At 42.7% G+C, this 23,955-nt stretch overlaps 2 protein-coding genes across 4 annotated transcripts; one reads left to right on the top strand and one right to left on the bottom strand.

Annotated features, from left to right (window-relative positions):
• Positions 1-12,307: 12,307 nt before the first annotated feature.
• On the bottom strand, positions 12,308-13,856 carry timm29 (translocase of inner mitochondrial membrane 29). Its single transcript, XM_086287885.1, has 2 exons — positions 13,643-13,856; positions 12,308-13,256 (listed from the first exon to the last, which is right to left on the bottom strand). Exons 1-2 carry the CDS (start codon positions 13,746-13,748, stop codon positions 12,658-12,660), a joined length of 705 nt encoding a protein of 234 aa, XP_086144011.1. The 5' UTR covers positions 13,749-13,856; the 3' UTR covers positions 12,308-12,657.
• On the top strand, positions 13,201-21,432 carry yipf2 (Yip1 domain family, member 2). 3 transcript variants are annotated; one of them, XR_015128709.1, is made up of 10 exons: positions 14,882-15,195; positions 15,348-15,413; positions 16,446-16,600; positions 16,683-16,763; positions 16,863-16,950; positions 17,396-17,512; positions 17,600-17,766; positions 18,136-18,318; positions 18,403-20,697; positions 20,836-21,399. XR_015128709.1 is itself a non-coding variant. In XM_086287883.1 (10 exons), exons 3-10 carry the CDS (start codon positions 15,383-15,385, stop codon positions 18,496-18,498), a joined length of 918 nt encoding a protein of 305 aa, XP_086144009.1. In that variant the 5' UTR covers positions 14,936-14,955; positions 15,058-15,195; positions 15,348-15,382; the 3' UTR covers positions 18,499-21,430. The 3 variants fall into 3 exon arrangements, 2 of the variants coding, with proteins under 2 accessions (XP_086144010.1, XP_086144009.1); XM_086287883.1 differs by having other exon boundaries at positions 14,936-14,955; positions 15,058-15,195; positions 18,403-21,430; XM_086287884.1 differs by lacking the exon at positions 14,882-15,195 and adding an exon at positions 13,201-13,348 and having other exon boundaries at positions 18,403-21,432.
• Positions 21,433-23,955: the final 2,523 nt, after the last annotated feature.

The following is a 23,955-nucleotide window of genomic DNA, read 5'->3' as shown; positions in this document are numbered from 1 at the left end:
AGATGGGTGGTGGCCATTTAGAAGTCGGCCATCTTTGGAAAAAAAAAAAAAAAAAAAAAAAAAAAACCCACACACACACAAACCAAAAGTTGTATCCATAGGAAGAGGGCCATGTGACACATCAAACTTATTGGTAATGTCACAAGAAAAACAATGGTGTGCTTGGTTTCAACGTAACTTTACTCTTTCATGAGTTATTTACAAGTTTCTTTGTTCACAGCCATTGACATGTCAAAGAGGTTAACACGTGACGAGTGGATAGAAAATGTGTTGATATCTGGTGAACGCAGTAACCGGGTCATTGCAGCAGATTTCAATGCAAGACATCCTACGAGACCACCCATCTCCCATGCTACAGTTAGCAAACTGCTTGCTAAGTTTTGTGAAACTGGTTTAGTGTTGGATTTGCCAAAATGTGGACGCAAGAAAACTGTCACTAATGAAGAAACATCAGTGGCTGTCCTAGCTTCATTCAGCAAGAACCCACAGCGTAGCACTCACCGCATGTCACTGGAGGGTGGCATTAGTCGAACATCCCTTCGGTGGCTATTAGCTACTCACAAATGGCACCCTTACAAACAGCAGCCACTGCAGCATCTCAACAAGGATGACCCAGATCGGCACAGAATTTGCAGAATGGGCAAAACAAAAATTGGAAACAGGACCCTCAGTTAACGCAGAAGATTTTCAGTGATGAGGCAAACTTTTGTGACTGGTGAAGTTAACAAAACCACCGCTATTGGTCTGACACTAACCCACATTGGATGGATCCCTCCAAGACTGTTGGAACAACAAAAGTGATGGTTTTGGTGTGGTATATGGGGTACAACGATAGTGGGTCCATTCTTCAATGGAAACCTCAAGGCCACTGGATATTTGAAATTGCTACATGATGATGTGTTTCCCTCTTTATGCACTGAAGCTGGCACGTTCCCTGAGTTTTTCCAGCAAGATGGTGCACCACCACATTATGGGTGCCAGGTCCGAGCATTCCTAGATGAACAGTTTCCTGGAAAGTGGATTGGTCGTCGTGGGCCAGTTGAATGGCCCACAAGGTTTCCCGATCTGACCCCCTTAGACTTTTATCTTTGGGGTCATCTGAAGGCAATTGTCTGTGGTGTGAAGATACGAGATGTGCAGCACCTGAAACTACAGATACCGGATGCCTGTGCTGGCATTTCTCCTGCGGTGTTGCTATCAGTGTGTGAAGAGTGGGACAAGAGGGTTGCATTGACAATCCAACACAATGGGCAGCACATTGAACACATTTTATAAGTGGTCAGAAACTTGTAAATAACTCATGAAAGAATAAAGTTACGTTGAAACCAAGCACACCATTGTTTTTCTTGTGACATTACCAATACGTTTGATGTGTCACATGGCCCTCTTCCTATTGAAAAAACAAAAGTTGTATCCAAGATGGCCGACTTCTAAATGGCCACCACCCATCTTGAGGAGTTTGCCCCCTCATATATACTAATGTGCCACAAACAGGACTTTAATATCACCAACCATTCCCATGTTATTACGGTGTATCCATATAAATGGCCCACCCTGTAAAGATAGGGTCTGTCTCCCGAATCCAAACTGGAAGCTGGTTCCACAGAAGAGGGGCCTGAAAACTGAAGGCTCTGCCTCCCATTCTACTTTTAAATACTCTAGGAACAACAAGTAAGCCTGCAGTGTGAGAGTGAAGTGCTCTAATAGGGTGATATGGTACTACAAGGTCATTAAGATAAGATGGGGCCTGATTATTTAAGACCTTGTATGTGAGAAGCAGGATTTTGAATTCAATTCTGGATTTAACAGGAAGCCAATGAAGGGAAGCCAATACAGGAGAAATCTGCTCTCTCTTTCTAGTCCCTGTCAGGACTCTTGCTGCAGCATTTTGGATTAACTGAAGGCTTTAGGACTTCCTGATAATAATGAATTACAGTAGTCCAGCCTGGAAGTAATAAACGCATGAACTAGTTTTTCAGCGTCACTCTGAGACAAGATATTTCTAACGTTAGAGATGTTGCGCAAATGGAAGAACGCAGTCTTACATATTTGTTTAATATTTGCTTTGAAGGACATATCCTGGTCAAAAATGACTCCAAGGTTCCTCACAGCGTTACTGGAGGCCAAGGTAATGCCATCCAGAGTAAGAATCTGGTTAGATACCATATTTCTAAGCTTTTCAGGGCCGAGTACAATAACCTCAGTTTTATCTGAATTAAGAAGCAGAAAGTTAGCGGCCATCCAGGTCTTTATGTCTTTAAGACATTCCTACAGTTTAACTAATTGGTGTGTGTTATCTGGCTTCATGGACAGATAGAGTTGGGTGTCATCAGCATAGCAGTGAAAATGTATTCGATGTCTTCTAATGATACTGCCTAAGGGAAGCATGTATATTGTAAACAGAATTGGTCCTATAACTGAACCCTGTGGAACTCCATAATTAACCTTAGTGTGTGAAGAGGACTTTCCATTTACATGCACAAATTGGAGTCTACTAGATAGATATGATACAAACCACTGAAGCGCAGTACCTGTAATACCTACAACATGCTCTAACCGCGCTAATAGAATATTATGGTCAACAGTATTGAACGCAGCCAGCATCCCTACTTGTACTGACATGCCTGCTCTTTCAGATGAGCAGAGCATGTGTCTGCATATCTCCCCTAATGTCCCTTTTCCAAGGGAAAAAGAAAAAATTAAAAAACCCACACACACTGCCATCTCCTCCAGTCCAAGGGTGAAAGTTGGGCCCGGCCGAGCTGCATTGGTTGCTCCTCCTCCACAGCAGCCCCCCTCGTCTCTGGGCTCTGATCCCCAGAAACGCACCCCGCATGGGGTCGTCGGAAACAGAAAGCTTGCTCACCATATTCCTGCATGTGGTCATCCTAACACACATGGAAATGAATGCATCCAATGATTTAGGCAATTCTCTGGGGGATAATTCCCATTTCAGATCCTCATTGAGGCTTTTGAGGAAAGTCCATTCTCTCCCAACCCCATGTCCTCTGCCAATATCCAAAAGTCAATTGAGAAATCAGCCATGCTTCTCTTACCTTGCCAAAGGTTGAACATTTTGTGTTCAGCTGCATCCGGGCTCAAGCCTTTGCCAAACAACAGAATTTGGCAAGAAAGTCATTATAGGATAAATCAGGGCGAGCCTTTAGTACTGCCTGAGCCCACTTCAGTGCGTGACGCGTCAACAGCTCCACCATAAAATACATTTTTGAGCTGTCTGAGGTATAGGCTTGGTTCGGCTGGCGAAACACAAGCGGACATTGAGTAAAAACTCCCACTGTTTTGTCCAACTCACCCAAGAACTTCTCTGGGATCGGTAGTGGATGTTCTCATGGCTAGGAGGGCAGCAGGTCTCTCAAGTAGGCCAAAGCAGGACCCAAATGCAAGACTGCCTGTGTAGAATACAGTCCATTTATTCACAGTGCAAGAATAACAAATGGTGCTTCCGTGCCATGACTTCTACCTGTGATCCGTGAGTATTTCCGCTCCCTTTCAGTGTCTATGTAGAAGTGTGTCCAGCTCTCTCCACTCGTTTCACCCAACTCTACTGGAAACAACAGATGCTGCAGTGAGTAAACTTTATATGACCGGCCATCACGAAGCACTTTTACTTCAGTAGCGGGGGAACTGACTGCAAAGATCCAGCGTCAACTGAAGCTCAGCTACTCTGTTAAGTAGCTCCCTTGATGAGGCTGATCAGCAACAGGTGAGTGTGATTACTCCTCAGGTGTGGCTGGCTCCACGGCGGGAAAAAGTCTCCAAGCCTGGTGCCGCAGGAAAACATTGATACCACCACACACACACACCAACATGTAAAGGAGGAAACGAGGGACCGGGAGTGAACAACAACATAGACATGGCAGGTCGACCAGCGGACTGCAGACCATGCAATGAACTGACGACCATGAGCTTTAGAATAGAATAGAATAGAATTCAACTTTATTGTCATTGCACATGCACAGGTACAGGGCAACGAAATGCAGTTTGCATCCATCCAGAAGTGCTTTAGTGATATAGATATATTACAATATATATTAGCAATAATATAGATATGTGAGTATATTACAGAAATGGGTCTATTATGGTATGTTATAATGTACACGGTATGAAGTATGTTGTGAATATTCTATAACTATAAGTATGTACAGGCTGTAGTGAGTACAAGCTATGTACAGGATATGAACAGGATATAAATATGAAAAACTATACAGAATATGAAATAAATAACTTTACAGAATCTGAGATATACAGCTATACAGAAATGGGAACTATGCAAGTTGTAAACAGTTGTAGGATTAAAGATTATCGAATGTACAGAATGATTATTTACACAGAGCTATACAGTAGTGCAGTTAAGATAAGTGAGGGTGTAGATAGTTTCTACAGAGGCTATATAAAGTGCTAGTGGTTGTGAGTGGTGGTTCAGTCCATGTTATTATTGTGTTTGAGGGTACAGTTGTCCATTGTGGGTGTGTGTATGTTCAGTCCATGAGTTTAACGTGGGTCAGATGTCAGGAGGCAGAGTTCAGGAGTCTGACAGCTGTGGGGAAGAAGCTGTTCCGGTACCTGGTGGTCTTAGTCCGGAGGCTCCTGTGGCGCCTCCCAGAGGGCAGGAGGGTGAAGAGTCCATGTGATGGGTGACTGGGGTCTTTGATGATTTTCCCAGCCCTTTTCAGACACCGCTTCCTGTAGATGTCTTTTATGGCAGGAAGTGGTGCTCCGGCGATGCGCTGGGCAGTTTTCACGACCCTCTGCAACGCCTTCCGGTCTGAGGCAGAGCAGTTCCCGTACCAGACTGTTATACAGTTGGTCAGGATGCTCTCGATGGTGCAGCGATAGAAGTTCACCAGGATGTCTGAGGACAGGTGGTTCTTCCTCAGAGTCCTCAAGAAGAAGAGGCGCTGGTGAGCCTTCTTGACCAGCTTGGAGCAGTTGGTCGTCCAGGTGAGATCCTCGGAGATGTAGACTCCCAGGAACTTGAAGCTGCTCACACGCTCCACAGCCGTCCCCTTAATGTGGATGGGTGGATGTGGGTCAGCATTCCTCCTGTAGTCCACGATGAGCTCCTTGGTCTTCTCGGTGTTAAGCAGCAGGTTGTTTCTGTCGCACCACTCAGCCAGACGATCCACCTCCTCCCTGTAGGCGGCCTCATCGTTGTCACTGATGAGGCGAATCACCGTGGTGTCATCTGCAAACTTAATGATGGTGTTGGAACCATCAGCAGGTCTGCAGTCGTGGGTGAAGAGGGAGTAGAGGAAAGGGCTCATCACACAGCCTTGTGGTACACCGGTGTTCATTGTGATGGTAGATGAGCAGCGGTTATCCAGCCGGACATGTTGGGGGCGGTTGGTCAGGAAGTCCAGTAACCATTTGCAGATGAGGGAACTGATACCCAGGTCTGTCAGTTTCCTGATGAGTTGTGAGGGGTGGATTGTATTGAATGCTGAACTGAAGTCTATAAACAGCATTCTGGCGTAGGTGTTGTTGTTGTCCAGGTGTGAGAGGACAGAGTGCATTGCGATGGAGACTGCATCCTCTGTGCTCCTGTTCCGGCGGTATGCGAATTGGTGGGGGTCCAGGGTGGGGGGGAGACAGGATTTGAAGTGTGCTAGGACCAGCTGCTCTAAGCACTTAGTGATGATGGGGGTGAGTGCTACTGGGCGGTAATCATTGAGGTAAGATGGGTTGGAGTTTTTGGGTATCAGGACGATGGAGGTGGATTTGAAGCAGGCCGGTACCACAGCGTGGGCCAAGGACAGATTGAATATGTCTGTGAGCACTCCTGCAAGCTCCCCAGAACACGCTCTGAGAACACGCCCGGGGATGCCATCAGGGCCTGCAGCCTTGTGGACATTGATCTTGCTCAGCACCGCTCCTACATCGGTGGGGGAGAGAGTCATAGGTTGGTGGTCTGGCGTCATGTCTGCTTTGGTTGTGGTTGTGGGGTTCCCTCGCTCAAAACGAGCATAAAAGTTGTTGAGCTCGTTGAGGAAGGAGACATCAGAGGATGCGGGGGAGGGTTTGGTGGTCCTGTAGTCTGTGATGGTCTGGAGTCCTTGCCACATGCGTCGGGGGTTGGAGTTGGAGAAGTGTTCTTCTACCTTCTTTTTGTAATGGTGTTTGGCTTTTTTGATGCCCTTCTTTAGATTAGCCCTGGCTGTACTGTAGGCGTGTGCATCTCCTGACCTAAAGGCAGTGTTGCGGGCCTTCAGGAGGAGACGAACATCCCGGTTCATCCAAGGCTTCTGGTTGGGGTACATGGTGATCCGTTTCTGGGTGGTGACACTGTCTGTGGTTTTGGAGATGTAATCCAGTACAGATGAGGCGTACTGGTCCAGGTCTGTGTGGGTGAACATATTCCAGTCTGTGTTTTTAAATCTGTCCTGGAGCACTGCGTCTGTCCCCTCTGGCCACACTTTAATTGTCCTCACAGCAGGTTTCACACGTTGGATGAGTGGTGAATACCGAGGTGTGAGGAACAGGGAGAGATGGTCCGATTGTCCAATGTGGGGGAGGGGTGTGGCTTTGTAGGCTCCAGCCAGGTTGGAATACACATGGTCTTTAGGCATAAGAGCAACAAGGGTTTTCTTCACTTTTAAGTTGAGTGTAGATGGTGGTGTTCTATTAAAAACAGATTTTTAAAAAATATATTAATGTAAAAAAAAACTACTCACTGACCTAACCTACCACCAAATGTAGCTAAGTGAGTCTCAGAACATAACAAGGAGCAATGGAAGATGGTGACCTAGTCTGATCAATCGTGGTTTCCTGAACATCATTATGACATATGAGTGACTCATTTACTCCAGAGAGAGATCACAGCAGGATGCACTATTAACAGATGAATGCCAGTCAGCAAAGGAAACATGATGTTCTGAGTAATGCTTTCCTTGGTTCTGACATTTGTGTGGATGCTACTTTGAACCCCCTCATAGTGCTATGAGTAAACACTTGGAGAAGAGTGGGAAGGAAAAACTCACTTTTAACAGGAAAAAACCTAGAAACAGAAGTTAGCATTTTATCCCATAAGCTCATCAGGGAAGAGTTTAGTGAGGTCACGGACATGTTAGAAAAATGGCCTTTTTCCCATGGACTAAATACCTTTACTCCTTTTGAAGGTTATGTACACATGCATTTAACTTAACAGTATTTTCTGATCACCATGGCTTCTTTCAATAAGATAATGCGCCCTGTCACACTGCAAAATGTATTCATATTTTTAACTTCCAAATCTCAGGTCAATCAAGCAGATATGGAGAGAAGGATCAGCTGGTAATGTCCTGTGGCTGACATTAAAGGACACAATTGAAGGTCTTGTCTGACCGATGTCCAGGTGAGTCAGAGGCTTTTTGGTGGCATGAAAGAGGCATAATATCAGACTTTTTTTTATAAATGTTGTGGTTGATCAGTCTATTTCAGTACATACATGAAAATCATGTAATAATAAGATGTAATTTCATACGTAAGAAAATAACTTCTACAGTTTTTCATTTTCGGAGTTTCGTCAATTCAGGCCAAGCAGACTGTTTGTGACTTCTGTACTTTGTATTGTAATGTGTCTTTGATCTGTCGTTGGTTCTGAAATTTCAAACATTATTGTAATAGCAATAATATTAGTTTAAATTGTGTAGTTTGACTCCATCAGCACCAACCAGTCACAGCCATCTTTACTTGTAGTTTCCTTTCCATTCTTCCTTTCTTCCACCCCTACAACTTCTCCCCACTCTCTCCACCGTGCTCTCTCCTTCCTTAGTTACATATTGATTAGGTCTCTCAGTGTGTGTATGTGCGTACGTGTGTGTGTGTGTGTGTGTGTGTGTGTGTGTGTGTGTGTGTGTGTGTGTGTGTGTGTGTACATGCCTGGTCCTGCTGTGGTCAATGAGGTCAACATGGTGGCCAGACAGGCTTCTACCCCCCAACCCACCCACCCGTTTTTGTTGTTTTTTCTCCCTGCCTTTTCCATCTCCTCCTGTTCTCCCTTTTACAGTCATCGAGTGTAGTTAGATAAACGCAACTTTGAAGGAGTCAGAAAAGATCTCAGTTGGTAGTAGCTGAAACCAAAAATAAGCACTTATCTTTGGTTAATTTCCTATATTACTAAATGTCAGTGTAGGAAAGTCAAGTTTCTGAATGCGTTTCAGACTGAAGTGAAACTGGAATACCACCACACATGAGTAGTAAAGGTCAAAAACTTGCATTTTTACAAGTTTCTTTGGACACAGGCAGACGATGTCCCTCTTTTCTTGCACTGGAAAAAAAGAGGCAGCCTGTTTTTCAAACACCACCTGACAGCAGCTGCCCTCACTGACCCTTTGGCCATCAGACTTGGTGTCTGAGTGGAGGAGGGGTCAGGATGGATGGGAGCCCTGGGGTCAATAGAGGACATAGGGCAAAGACGGAGGGAGAGCCACAAAGAGGAAACTCAAAAGGATGCAGCACGAGAGAGGGCAAAAGAGATAAAGCAGGGACGACATGGTGTGGTCAGTGCTCAGTGTGCAGATTTTATGATCTGATTTTATAATCTGAATACAAAATCAAGTTAAGTTCTTAATGAAGCAAACCACAAACATCTAAGAAAACTACAGTTTCTTAGGAGCTTATCCTCAGTCGCTCACTTAGTTGGCCAGTCCGTCACTTTGATCCAAAGTTAAATAGCTCAACAATTACTAGATGGACTAACATGAAGTTTTAGTTTTTCTTTTAGTTATTAGTTTTACAGACCATCTTCCCCATGCCATGGTGGAGGGCATTAGCTAAATGTGGTGACATTTCAGCTGGTTTTAATGTGTTTGGGTTTTGTTTTTGACATGTTCATTACCAGTCTCCACAGAGAGGTGACCCCCAGTGAGTGCTTTGACAACAGTGGGAAGGAAAAACTCCCCTTTAACAGGAAGAAACGTCAAGCAGAACGAGGCTCGTGGAGAGTCAGCCATCTGCCGTGATCAGTGTGGAGGGAGGGGAGGAAGACAGGACAAAAAGCATGTTGTGGAAGAGAGCCAGAGATTAATAATAATATAATATGGGGTGGCTGTAGCTCAGGTGGCAGAGCAGGTCAGCCACTAATCAGAAGGTCGGTGGTTCGATCCCAGGCTGCCTCCTGGCTGCATGCCAACTATCCTTGGGCAAGATACTAACCCTGTGTTTGCCTACTGGTGGTGGTCAGAGGGCCCGGTGGCGCCTGTGTCCAGCAGCCTCGCCTCTGTCAGTGCGCCCCAGGGCAGCTGTGGCTACAATGTAGCTTGCCATCACCAGTGTGTGAATGACTGAATGTAGTGTGAAGCGCTTTGGGGTCCTTAAGGACTAGAAAAGCACTATACAAATGCAGGCCATTTACCATTTCAATAACTCATTAAATGATTAACTACAAAGTGGTGTATTTAATGTATGCTGTAGTTCCATTAAACTATTGGTCAGACTAACTGTTTGTCCTGTATTTATGCTAAGCTAACTTTAGCTGTTCAATTAAATATATTTTACAGTTCCACATAAATATATTATTGAAATGCTACATTTAAACTAGATGGTACCAGGCTCATAATTATTTTGAACTAGAGCACCCTCTGGTGGCAAAATCCAAACATGAACACCAGTGTAGTCCTTAGACTGCAAATTGAGCAGAAATCCAATAGCAACAACTTAGAAAACCAGCTGACCCGTGGCCTGTGACTCCCTCAGCATGGCATCTGATAGCCCTTGCTACAGGGTCACAGTAGTGACATCATGGGTCACCTCATTGTGGTGCAGTCTCTTTCCTGTGGTTAGGTTATCAGTGTGAGGGGTCAGACTCATTCTCCTTCTCAGGGGTGTCAACTGAACTGCTAAGACGTACTGTAATTGCTTTGGCCGTGTGACAGTGCAGGCAGCATTGCTGCACAGTATACAACCTTATTAGCAACATAAATGTTAATGCATTATAAGGTGCAGGTTATGATGATAAGGTGTGGTGTGTATAGGAATACAAAGTCCGTTTGTGTTAGCTACATATCATTAAGACCTGTTTACATCCACACCACCAATGTGAGTTTGTTATGGGTGAATGCAGAGGGCTTCACATCGTCTGTTTAGAATTCCCCAGTAACTTAACATATTTTTGGATTGTGGGAAGAAGTCTGAGTAACTAGAGAGAGTTCATAGAAACAACACAGAAGGCCCCCAGCTGGTTCTTGCATTTAAACCAAGGCCCTCTGTACTGTGCAGCAATAGTACTAACCACAACCTATGTAGAATCTTAAACACAGTAATTCTTTATTTACTTATGGTCCTCAGTGTGAGCTGGTCAAATATCGCCAATTTTATGGTTGGTAGTTCAATCCCTTCAGTCTGCATGCTGAAAAAGCTTGTCCCTTCTTCATCGTGAAGAAGAAGTGTAATTATTAGATTGAAAGAAAACTGATGTTGAAAAAGGTGCTTGAGATGAGTGAGATGTGTTATGGAAGAACTGTCCCATTTCTATTCTAGTTCTGAAAAAACAGGCTTTCTTGAAAATGCTTTAGCGGGTGCTTGAACAATCTTTCTCCAGTCTTTCAAAGTTTTTCTTTCAACAACACTGGCTAGTTTTTTAGGACAGTTTAATCCAGTCCTATATCTCTCCATTTTCAGAGGAATGTTTTTCGTTTGGTAAACTACTCAGCACTGACTTGTAAATGGCCTGTATTTGTAAAGCGCTTTACACTAGATTCAATCATCCACACATTCACACTGGTGATGGCAAGCTACATTGTAGCCACAGCTGCCCTGGGGCGCACTGACAGAGGCGAGGCTGCCGGACACTGGCGCCACCAGTAGGCAACGGGTGAAGTCTCTTGCCCAAGGACACAACGTCCGAGACTGTCAGGGCCGGGGGCTTGAATCGGCAACCTTCCGATTAAAAGGCGAACTGCCAACTCTTGAGCCACGATCGCCCCATACTTATAAATCATTCAAACATATAAAAGGAACAAAAATCAAGGGGTGAGCTAGTATTGTGTTTACATATAAGGGACAACTTAGCAAAGAACCAGTTTTAAAATGCAAGTTTAGGCATTTTTTTCAAACACCTCATTAGTTCCAGCTTCTTTAGTTGAATTGATGAAAAATGCCAAAGAGAGGACGTTTTGACAGGCATAGAGTTGTATTTTTTGCACCAAAAGCTGTTAGCTGAAAATGTGAGTGTATCTTTTTTAAAAAGAAAAGAGGAAACTGGAAAAATGGAAGACAAATGAAGAGGATTAAATACTATCTATAGCAGGTGAAAAGTATCTGAAAGGCATGTTCTTAAGAAACAGGAGTGAAGAAAAATCCAGCAAAGATCCACAATTTACTCTTCACCAAGATCTCAACAGAAACGGTCTCACTGGAACAGAAGTGGTGAAGAAGTGCAAACAGGGAGAGACCAGGGTTTGCTAAATTACATAAGAACTGGAAAAAACTGAGCGACAAGTTCATAAGGGGACTGATGAATTTAACGATGTTCACAGGTTCTCATTAAGAGGAAAGTATTTTCAGTCAAGTATTAAAAACAAGCCTTATATTCAAATGCATTTGTTATTTCTTCCAATTGATGTTAAGCAAGAACAAAAGGGTCTGTAATTCCCAAATAGTTAACTTCATATTTATGTTAAACCCTTTGAATTACATTTGAATCACCTTAATCACATCTTCTTAGTTTGATTTAAATCCACTGCACAGAGACCAAATTACCAACACCTCTGGACCTAACTGTAGGTTCCACAGACCTCACCAAGACTTCAGATTCACTGGAGTTTTGCAGGGTTTTTTCCCCTTTTGTTTTAATCGTTTTTCTCTCTACATTGCTTGGTTATGTGTGGATAACCAGGTAGCTGAGAAGAAATACTAGTCATTTTTTTTTATATTAATAGTGTGACTAATAATTGTTTATAACCACATAAGCTTCATTTTATCTCAATTTTCATGTTTTGTTCAGAGTGTACAGCCAATTGTACACTCTGTTCATTGTATTTCCAAATTATGCAGCTCTGTACCTCCTCACTACATCGCAGCGTTGCAGTTTTACCTCCACTTTTTTGCTACAAAATACTTTTCAGACTTGAGGATTTTGCAATAAAAGTTTTGTTCAGTGGGAATCTATTATCACCTCTGGTCATTAGCAGTTATGGTTACGTTTCAAAACTACCATTCTCAAGTTTTACTGCAACTAGATGTAAGAAAAGGTTGTATTTGCAGCAGTGCAGTTCTTTTCCTTTATCTTTGTTATAATTAAATACAACAATAGCATTTGTGCTTTCAAAAACTCTACAGTCACACACAAAATCCACAACAGCCATGTCAGTCTGATTAGTGATGACAGATCTTTAATAATCACCCAGAGTTCATATCAGTGCGTCACATCCAGATCAAATGCAAATCTCATGTTACACCTTAACATCTGTAAATAACTGACAGACTCGTTGTCACATGGTTCACAGTATAAATTATATACAACATTTTCTGTAAGAAAACAAAAACATGTCAGAAGGAATTTAAGCGTTTCCTTTTACTTTGATGTTTCCTCTGTCTCAGCGGCAGAATCATCATTTGGTCAGCTGAGATTGGTGTGAGTGTGTACACAGTCAGGCTTCTGTCCCGCTGTGTGAGTGCGAGGCTGCTCCTCTTCACTTTTCTTTCTGTCTGTCTACCACTTTAGTTTTTGTCTCCCTTGTCCTCCACGCTCACTGGTAACCACGAATCTCTGTGCAACTTCTCATTCCTTTCCACCTCCTTGACGCTGGGTGTTGACGTTACCTGCATGTGCACCGGCAATTGCTTGAATTCATCCTCGTTCACGTCATAGTCCTTCATCTTTGAGCTAAGGATCCACCAGTTGCCAGCAAAGCCAATGTCCAACACCCGCTGAGGGATCTCCCTCCAGGGTACTGACAAGTTAGAGCACTGGGCTTCATACAGCATGGCGTCCGGGTCGTAGTCAGCGTAGTACACCACAGACAGAAGACCCAGGCTGGCATGGCGGAGGCGGCCCTCATTACGGAGCTTCACCAGACTCTGTACATGGACATCAGAGATGCCGCTGCGGATCCAAGGGGACAGCAGTCCCAGCTGGTTGGAACGTTTCAGCAGGGCGTCGTCGAAGGACAAGCGGTCAGGTTTGGTGTAGAAGCAGGCCCAGGCACCGCCCAACAGCGTCACATACACTGATGTTCGGAGTGGTCTCTCCCAGGCGCCAACTACCGCCTCTCTGCACGCTTCTTTGTAGTCAGAGAGCAGGCTGCGACACCACACACCTGTAGGGAGCAGAGGACGAAAAACTAAGTCTGGATGTAAACTACCTCTCCTCATGACAAAAAAAAAAAAAAACACTGGCCGGCTGCAGGAGGTGAGAGGAGTCAGGTGACCTAATCACCATCTATTTATGACGTTATCACACCAACAACCCAATTCAGCGGCATATAGTTGTTAGGAGGATTAAAAAACTCTATACTGTATCACCGTTTTTGTCATGCAACCAACATGCACAAAGACTAGCAGAATAATGCGTTTAAAATGGTCATTTAAGCAATTAAAATTACTTGGACTGTTTCCGTTATAATAAGCTATGTTTACCACTGAGCTGGCCGTTAACCCCCTTGCTATCCAGCTAACGTGGCTAACCCGTGCCTCAGTTCCTCACCTACTTTGCTGTTTTTCAGCCGCTCCCAGCGGCTCGCTGTGCCCGGAGGCGCCGCTGCTTCCGCCGCAGAGCTGAACATCATCCTCGCTACACGAAACGAGGCCATTTTAACGACTCTTCTGCACTAAAGACTCTTAACCTTCATGCAGAATTGACATTTTAACTAGTGACAGGGACCTCACATGAAGTCAAAATGGCAGCTACTTCTTTTTTGTTGGTTGACAGCTAACAAAAAGGTTTATTACCGCCATCTACTGGGCTGGAGTGGTGGTGCGAGACTCCAGAAAGAATTAGCCTACAAATACACACCCTGCTACCATAAATTACATTTCATCTCTGCTTACAATTTCTGTCTCTCTTTATAACTCAAAAATGCTGCTGTCCCACCATTAATAATTCTTTCCAATAACTGCCAATAACTTCTACACCCCCTTGTTTCTGTGTTTTAGTTTGATCATTTCTCTAGCTTTCCTATTTAACAGGAAAGCTAGAGAAATGATCTAGCTTTCCTGTTAAATAGGAAAGCTATTTAACAGCTTTCCTGTTCCCCTTTCCCTTTGGCACTGAGCAAATTATATTTCCCTGATATGCACATGCAGTTGATCATCAGTTGATTATTTTTCCCTTTTCTTATTGTCTTGCTTTGGTACATTTTCCCTGTATAGTCTATGAATGGCTTTAGTTTGCCCCTGTGGCCCATCTTTGCTGCCATTTATTTCTTATTTTCAATACTTTTAATGCTTTTACTACTGCTATTACTACTACTTCTTTATCTTCCAGCTGGTCCCTTTACGGGTCATCACAATAGATCATCTGCTTCCATCTCCCCCAATCCCTTGCATGCTCGTCTGTCTCACCAACCCCCTTTATGTCCTCCCTCACTACACTTACACCTTCTTTTTGCCTGGCAGCTCCACCTTCAGCATCCTTTGTCCGATATATTATCCACCCTATCAAACTCTTCTCAACCTTGCTTCTCTTACTTGGTCTCCAAACTGCTCAGAAATCTTACCATGTTCACTTCTGACCGCCGACAGCTCCACTAGACACGATAGAGGGTCTCACTCCCTTGCGTGAACCCTTCCTTTCGTTCTTGTTGCTATCCTCCTGTCACAAATCACCCCTGACACTCATCTCCATCCGCTCCACCGTGCCTGCACTCTCTTGTGTTTTTTGTAACGTTAGAACCTTTCAAATAAAGTTATTTTGAAGAGCGCTTCCACGTGACAGCTTTGTTTACGCGGTGACGTGTACCGGAAGCTGTGTTAAAATGACTCCAGTATCAGCAGGACCTGTAAGGCTGTGAAAGACAGGTGTTAGCATTGTAATGTTATTAATGTCTAGCATTTTATTAAGTCCGCACAGACGCTGTTGTAATATATTAACCTTATCTTTATTTACAATTTAAATATTAGCTAGTCGTAGGATTCGCTGTCTCTGCTGAGAGGTTGATATTACGCCATTCAATATCATCATTATCAGCAGCAAGATCCTGCTGAGCAGCGAGGACAGACTGCCAAGACATATTTCACCTCTCTGGTTATTACATTTTGGTACGTTTCACCTGTTCTTATCGGATTTTAAAGCGTCAAAATTGAATATTTTTATATTATACATTAACTGTAAACTTCAAGTGGTTCTCTTGTCGGTGAACTAACAGATGTTCGACATAGCATTTCTTTACTAACGTTCATTTTTCTCTCAGCTCTTGCATGAAGTTACTGGTTGTCCATTGGAGACATGGCTAGTCCAAACAACCTACAGTTTCAAGGTAAATGTGACAGAATCTTTAAAGGAGATATAGGTTGTAAATTTCTGCTTGTTTTGTTCTGCCTGGGTTTCTTTGTGTCACGTGTTAGTTCCAGGTAGGTAGTTGGGAGATCTGTTTTACGCAGAAACCAAGCTGTCGTGTCCACGTGAATCAGAAAACTGGACTCTCCCCTTACCTAGGGGTTTTAATTGGCTGTAAAAGGGTTTATACTGCAGTGACCATGCAGAGCACATAGTACAGTACTCTGAATCACGAAATCGCCCTGAAAACGTTGAAAAAAAATATTGTTGATTGCAAACCATCTACTAAACGACAAATAGCGACATCTGCTTGCCATACTCTGCTATCGCAGTCGTATGTAAAGATGCTCTTCCTGCTTCCTTGTAATTTCTTTTACTTTCATGTAACATTGTGTAGATTGCACGGGCGATTATGGGTCAGATTGCAGGAAAATTATGCTTGTTTTCATTTGCATAATATGCATGGATGTATTGAACATCCTGCTGATTTATGACACACAGTGAGTTCCAGTGTATTCTGTGTCAAATACTAAGTCTTTTCTCTGACCTACTAAACGGCATGCTAGCATGGCTATTGAAACACCTTCATGGTGTGTTGGTAACTTCTCTTACTGCTTGTTTTCTAGTCTTATTCAATAAAGTGTGTGTTTTAAAAACCTTTAACAGAAAGTCTGTCTCTCTGTGAGGCAGGCTGATACCAACACTATGTAATCTAAAGCAGCACAACACTGCTGTTGAATAAAATGAAACAAGGTATGGAAGCTTCTTGCAGGAAGTTGTGTTCTTTGTCAGATAATATCATTAAAACAGGACCGGTCCGGTTCAGTGACATCAATTAGGAAACCATAGACAGAAACTGAGATCGCTTTTTCAGTAACAGTTTGTAAATATGCTTTTAAATCCTCTCAAGTTTGACATTTTAACATGAAATCTATGGGAATTTAGTCCCTGTGGGAGTGCTGATCAGAAGAACTGCGCTTACCGACTGCCTTTTGCCCATGTGCGTCCATAGAGTTTGAAGAAGCAGCAGAGCTGCTATCGGCAGACCCTGGAGCCTCCACACTCAGTATGTCGGGCTCAAACACCCCCAACACAACAGCATCAGCAGGAGAAGATGTAAAGCTGGACCTATCTGAGGACGAGGAGGGTCAGCAAGAGAGTTCAGAGGTAAAAAAGTTGTGTGGACCACGAATAAAGTTTGAGTTTCTACTTTGAGTGCATATCAGCTGATAGACATCTGTGCTTCCAGCTGTTAGGAGGGCAGAAACCAAGTGGTGGCTTCTGGACCTTTGAGTATTATCAGTCTTTCTTTGATGTGGACACAATGCAGGTATGCCTGACATCTACCTGACACTTTGTCTACACATAAAGTCTTTGTCAGTCAGTTTGAAGTTACGTGTTTCTTTTGTTTGACCCTATCATGATGCAGGTGCTGGACAGAGTGAAGGGGTCAGTGATGCCACAGCCTGGGAGAAACTTCATCAAATACTACCTTAGGAGTAACCCAGATCTGTATGGTAAGTGGAAGAAGACACATTTAATTATTAAACTGTATTACAGGAAGAACATATTTTGCACTGTGCCTTGTCTTATGGGGGGCATGTAAGTAGATTTTTGGTAGGGGAAATTAGATTCTAGCTATGCCTGAAGATGAGTCGTAGGTGGGTAGGTAGGAGATTAAGGGCCAGATTACTGTTGGTTTGCACCAAGGTAAGCCTCTTTTTAATCCTAAACGTGTTTAATGTCTCATGGTCTTTATTATCTTATTGAATGTATCAGTTAATTCATGTGATTCAGGCATTTCTGATACATGTTAAAAAGCTGTTCAGGTGTCACTTATTGTCATTCCAGCTTTAACTGTTTGTTGCCCATAGGTTCAAAGGATCAACAAAGTGTCCATCAATTTTTTGACATTGATGAATTAGAAGATGAATGCACTCATATAAGTGTGCGTTTGTGCAGGTCCCTTCTGGATTTGTGTCACACTGGTGTTTTCTGTGGTGATTAGTGGGAACCTGTCCACCTTCCTTGCTGAGCAGAAAAACCCCACCTTCCACTACAGACCACAGTTCCACAGAGGTTAGTGCTGCACACGGTCTCAGTTTGACTCTGTGTCACTGTAGCACACTGGATCTGCATAGCTCTGTCTTGTTTCTCTGCCTTTAGTGACAATTGCTGCAGTAGTGATCTTTATGTATGCCTGGCTGGTGCCGATCGGGCTGTGGGGTTTTTTGACCTGGAGGCAAGGGGCCGAGAGGCAGATTGGAGGCTATTCTTTCCTGGAGACTGTGTGTGTTTACGGCTACTCGCTCTTTATCTATATCCCCACCTCTGTGAGTACATCTGTGGTGTTTACAGGTTTAATAAGTTGTATAAATGATCTCACCCATGATACATGATATACATGTATAATATAGCTCACATTTTCGGAAACCTCTGATGTCATTCTCTATGTAACTTGCCGTAATGTTAAAACTCACCTGTGGTTCTTCATTTGAATGAGTGCAGAGGTCTGTTCTGCCCAATGTTTTGAGTATTTTTGAAGAATAACATGTTCTGTCTGAATAATTCATTTAAGGTTTTGATTGGCAGCTGTGGCCCAGGCCACTGCCAAAAGGAAAGGTCAAACTTTGGTAAATTTCAACAAAAACCAAAGCAGAAACAATAATTAGCTGAATAAAAGGTCACCCTGTCACCTTCAGGTTTTGTGGATAATACCATATGACTGGCTGCACTGGATGCTGATCCTAATTGCCATGGTGATCTCAGGCTCAGTCCTGGTCCTCACCTTCTGGCCCGTTGTCCGTGATGACACCAAGGTGACGGCGGTGGCTACAGTAGTGACCATAGTGGTTTTGCACACACTGCTGGCAGTTGGCTGTAAGGTCGGTGAGCTGCGTGGATCTCAGATGTATGGAAGGACACCTTTACATTGAACCAGATACTCAATCTCCTCTCTTTTCTTCTAGCTCTACTTCTTTCACGCAGAAACATCCCCACCAACAGCTCTTCCTACTACCTCAACTCTCCACAATCACACAACGCTGGCCTTCAAAACCGACTGACCAACACCGAGGAGCAGCAGGGAAATGAAGACCGTCTTTTTTGACAGATCGAAAACGACTAGACTGGAGGAGACGGTGTTGATTATCACCACGGTGTGATTCACTTAATGCTTCATGGATAAAGTGCTGGGACGGTTGTGTGTATGTGCGTGTGTGTTTCGTTTGTCTAACTTATCCTGGGGTGGTTCATCTGTATTTCTACTGTGACTGATGTTTCATGATGTGGTGGATTGAGCAGTCCTTCTTTAACACTGTGACTTCCACTCATTTCATGATGTCGTAAAGGACGCAGGAAGACACTACAAAAGCTAATACATAAAACAATGTCACTCCTACTAATTTATCCTTATGACACATCACACGGACAACAACCAGATTTTTCAAGTTTAAAATGATTAGGTTAATGAGAATGCCCTAAATGTCTAATTTCTCATATAAATACACTTTGTGGCTTGTGGTCAACCCTGTGGGCTCATAGATGGAATTATGCGTGGCTCTGCACAAGAGTTTAAACATTGTTCAACAGCTGTTTTACAAAGCTCCGAATGTTATAATTGATATTATTAGATGACAATGATTGATTTGTTGGTGTGTACATCACTTTAATTTTAGAAGCAGGGGTATGCCCCCCTCCCTGCATCCGCTCTACACGTACAGATACATAGAAAAGGGACAATAATGGGGTATTTGTGTATTAAACATGTAGTGATACTGCCCTTAAGACACTGTTAGATGCTCTCAAGTCAAGCAATCTCTGAACTGTAAAGCTGCGGACTGGTCAAAAGATGATTGTAAAATAAAATAGTTTATGTGGTCCTGCCGGAAGAATATACATGTTTAGGTTGGCTCTAACTTATTAGTTATTCTATCACAAACTGAAACTCCAGCTGCTGCTTCTCTGCCACGTGGAAATGTAGTTTACCGTTTTCACTCACAACACTGACTCCCTGAATTTGCTTCAGTCGGATGTGCAGAAAAGAGTTTATTGAAAGGGACTCCAGCACATCACCGCCACTCTTCAGTCTTCAGTCACAGAATGACCTCAGCTGCTTTACTTGCATAGACAGTTCAGTGTAAAATGAAGAAAGGGTTGATGGATGTAGAGCTATTTATTTCCTACTGTGAACCCAGGTAGGGTTGTATTAATAAACGGATTCTCTACTCCAGATTGTTTGGATCTTATTACTGTTCCAATCTTTGATCACTCACAGCTGAAAAGGATTACAAGGTTTGCAGTTGAGCGATGTGAATCACCTTAAGCAACTTCAAAGATTGACTTGAACTAGGTCCCTTATGTGACAGGAAGACTAGAGACATGGCTTTGGTTCAGACTTGATGTCTAACACAGATCTTCAGACATTTGTCTAGATTTGTTTTTTTCTCAACATACTTCATTCTGACCTGGTTTCAGGATGAATTTGACCTACTTTGACTTTGTGTTAGTGAAATGATTTGAGAAGATGCTTGACTGCTTTAAAGCTCAACTTCGACTTCTTTCAATTTAAGATTTTTGTTTTGTAAATATTCAGAATTAAATTGAGATAATCCATCATCGTGATATACACTATTCCCATTCCAGGTACATTGTAACAGCAAACCCTGCTGAAACCATATACCAAAAATGTAACCTGACATGCATCTCCTGAGAAATGTAACTACATCTCGTCATCAGTGCACATCTGCAGTGGATCATCGGACTCCATCTCACCCTATCCCTAGCCTCCCTCTCTTCTGTCACACCAGCCCTCCTCATGTCCTCCTCTACATCCATGAACCTTTCTGCAATCTTCCCTTTTCTCTCATGTACTCATTTCTAATCTTGTCCCAATGAAAATCCTACCAACTTCACCTTTGCCTGCAGTCTTTATGTCAGTGTCACCATCTTCAAACCATCATAGCAGTTCTCTCAACAGTCTTGTAAACCTGTCTCCATACATTCTGCAATCTCTTCTTCGCCTGTCTCGTGCACTGTTCGTTGCTTTGGGTGGTTGACCCCAGGTATTTAAAGTCATCCACCTTAATCAGTCTACTCCTCTTCTTTCCAGAGCATGCTTCCACCTCTCCAGGTTCTCTTCCGTCCGCCTTCTGTTCTCACTACAGATCACTATGTCTGCAAACATCAATCCATGCAGACTCTTGTTGGCCTAATCCATCAACTTGTCTGTCATTATTGGAAATAAGAAGGGACACATCTTTTTCGTATGTACTCCATTTTCAGAATCTCAAAAGTAACAGGACAAAATAACAATTTGAATCACAAGGATTGTTTTTGAGCCTGATGCTAATATTTAGAATAACAAATCCCATGTATTTTTACTCTTTCCCCTTGTCATCCAGAGCTACGTGAGAGGAGGTTTTTGCTGACTCCATCAGCCTCGTGATCATCTTAACGCCTACTACATCTGAGTCAGAAAGCAGCCTTCCCACATTCAGATAAAGAATAAATAACACTGCAGGATTGCAGTGGAGAGACGGGACCAGATTAAACTTGCTGCCCTTGCACTACCCAGACTATGGATCTCTCACACACACACGATAAACTGTACTTTATTTACTTAAAACAGGCTTTCCTGGAACAGAGCACAATAATAATATTAGAAATAATAGGCCCCGCTTACACCGAGTGAACCACAGGAGTCTGTATGTTAAGCAGAATATTAGTAACGCATACAGACTATGAATACAACTGAATAGTTGTGAATGCATTTTACGCTCGTGCATTCACAACTATTAAAACCAGCTCCATTAAGAAAAACAAGGTAGATAAGAGAGCGTGACCAGTATGTGTACACTGTTCTTCATCAAGTAAACATTAAATGCACTACAGAAGAGTTTTCTTTTTGTTTTTTCTCTCTGTCCATTTTCTCAATTCTTTCTCATCTTCTCCCATATGGAAAAAATATTTATAAATCTTATCAAGTTTGTATCTGTCTTGTGTGAAACTTGTATGAAAAGCAGACAAGAGTGAAAACAGACATAAGAAACCTTGAAAAATTATATAAATGAAACTTGTATGTTTTGGATACTTACTAATACAATATATGAAAGTAATGAGAAAGTGGCCACTTTCATGAGTAAATCATATAAACCTTACATGATTTGCTATATGAAGCAAGCCAAAGCCGATGCAAGTTTTTCCTATTTCTTTTCCATTTGAGCTTATCAACAAAAAAATGTATGATCGCAACTTTAGCTCATATTTCAAACAATATTTCTTGTGCTGGTAAATTTAGGGTCATCACAGCAGATCATCTGCTTCAAGCTGATTCTATCCTTTGCATCCTCCAAGGTCACACCAACCCTCTGTGTGCTCTTCTTCATTACATCCATGAATCTTCTGTGGTCTTCCTCCTCTCTGACAGTTGTGTCTCGTCTCTCTAACTTTTGTCTCCAAGGTGGAAAAACTGATGAGTCCCTCTGATATGTTAATTTCTAATCCTGTCCATTCTGGTCACTCCCCAATAAAAATCTTAACATCGTCAACTATGCTACCTCCAGCTCAGCCTAATTTTTAAGCCATATTTCGCACCAGGCTTCACTACCATCTTGCAAACCTTCCCTTTCACTCTTGCCATAAACCTCAGCTCAGAGGCAATCCCACCCTAACGTTCAACCCTCCATCATGTCCCTAAACAGGATCACTTCTGGCTCAGAGAAACCATCATGATGGTGGCCTTAAGGCTTTAACATGGGGAGTGCCAAAATGAATGTAATCTTTTATTTACAGCGTGTCTGGACTGGGTGAATGTCCCTCTCCCTCCTCTGTCCAACCAGAAATGTGTATGCAGACTCACTTAAGCCTGCATAAGCCAGCTTAACTAAGAGCTATAGTTGGGTGAATGAAAGCGAAATTGTTTTGTTTTTTAAATCAATAAATAAACTTCTAGACCTCTTGAAAGTACAGAAACAAACAAGGAAACTAGTTCCACAGAAGAAAGACCTGACAGCTAAAACATGTTTCCTATTCCACTAACATCCCTTCCCCCTCAGGTAACCTGCACCCTGAGGGGGAAGTGCTCTGTTAGAACAAGGTACTATGCGATCTTTAAGACAAGACAAGGCCTGATTGTTCAAGATTTCGTATGTGAGGAGGTTTTTAAACTGGATTCTTGATTTAACAGTTAGCCAAATAACACACTGAAGGAAAACTCCTAAAAATGGCTTCATGGATAAAGAAAGTTGGGTATCATCCGTCTAGTGATGAAAGTGTTTGAAGTTTTCTTTCTAACAGGATCATCAAAGGGAAGCACGTGTAATTTTACAAGCAACAGTCCAGAGAGCGTAACTCCATGGAACGTTTTGTGCAACTCCCATTTACATCTATAAACTGTAATCTTTTTGACAGATATGATTCAAACCGTTTCTACTAATCTCTGTTTAAATGTGAGATGCCCTAACTTTACAGAAGGCTTTGGGGGGTTTTTTGTTTTGTTTTTTAAAAAATAGCATTTGGAAAAAGAAAAAAAAAAAGAAAAGAAAGAAAAAAAAAACACCCAACCTTTTTTCCAGACCAGAGAAAGATCTAAATCAGGGGTGTCAAACTCCAGGCCTCGAGTCCTGCACGGTTTTAGATCTCACCCTATGTCAACGCACCTGATTCAAATGATAAGTTCATTACCAGGCTTCTGGAGAACTTCAAGACATGTTGGGGAGGTCATTCAGCCATTTAAATCAGCCGTGTTAGATCAAGGACACATCTAAAACCTGCAGGACACCAGCCTTCGAGGCCTGGAGTTCGACAACTGTGCTCTAAATGGAGTGCAATCCCAGTTCCACCTACAATTTTATAAATTTAAACGCTTTATGATCTCAGTAAGTACGGCTCTCATCTTTAATTACACCTAGCTACCCAATTGAATTTGGAGTAGCTGGTATTTTTATTATGGCTATTGGAACAGCATTGTACCAGTGAGTCTAGGAGAAACCACCCAAACCGTTGTCCTTAACACTTACCTCAAGTACAAACACCTCAGTGTGGATTTCCTCAATACTGTACCTCTCAAACTCTCTTCATTTTCCCACAGCTTGGCTGAAAACACTTACATATAAACACATGCATGTTCAGAACACTGCTGGAGATTAGAAACATTTGTGAAACCCAAGTTTTTAATCTTGTTTTTAGACCCTTGTTTGGTTTGTAGGCACCACTTGCCCTGAAGGCCTCCCATGAGGTCTGTGTCGCAACCTGCTGTATTCATCACAAAAAACAAAGACAATTCTATTTCTATTTAAATAAAAAACCCTTAGGGGTTTTATGAGCACCCCCAAGGTTTATGAATAAATATCAGCAATCTGACATTACAGTTATTTTCAGCTGGACGCAGCACTGATGACTAATTAGCAACTGCTAGCATACTAGCACCAGGATGGTTGTGACAGAAAGATTTCCTGTGGTGTCCCAGGAGTTCATGGGCCGAGTCACTTATTTGGGGTCAGTGAATAAAAACAGTCTGTTTT

The sequence above is a fragment of the Aulonocara sp. 'chitande type north' Nkhata Bay genome, linkage group LG4 (genome assembly GCF_057382095.1).
Source record: "Aulonocara sp. 'chitande type north' Nkhata Bay isolate Kocher_YH1m ecotype deep benthic linkage group LG4, A_spYH_male_GT1.1, whole genome shotgun sequence".
Classification (NCBI taxonomy): domain Eukaryota; kingdom Metazoa; phylum Chordata; class Actinopteri; order Cichliformes; family Cichlidae; genus Aulonocara; species Aulonocara sp. 'chitande type north' Nkhata Bay.
This window is presented reverse-complemented; position numbering and strand designations above follow the sequence as displayed.

What these genes read in the sequence shown, in the direction of transcription:
- timm29 (XM_086287885.1), bottom strand. Translation starts at nt 13,748, where the DNA reads ATGGCCTCGTTTCGTGTAGCGAGGATGATGTTCAGCTCTGCGGCGGAA. An exon ending in GCTGAAAAACAGCAAAGTAG is followed by an intron (nt 13,257 to 13,642) that starts GTGAGGAACTGA and finishes TGCTCCCTACAG; the next exon opens with GTGTGTGGTGTCGCAGCCTG.
- yipf2 (XM_086287884.1), top strand. Translation starts at nt 15,383, where the DNA reads ATGGCTAGTCCAAACAACCTACAGTTTCAAG. An exon ending in TTGATGTGGACACAATGCAG is followed by an intron (nt 16,764 to 16,862) that starts GTATGCCTGACA and finishes ATCATGATGCAG; the next exon opens with GTGCTGGACAGAGTGAAGGG. An exon ending in CAGACCACAGTTCCACAGAG is followed by an intron (nt 17,513 to 17,599) that starts GTTAGTGCTGCA and finishes CTCTGCCTTTAG; the next exon opens with TGACAATTGCTGCAGTAGTG.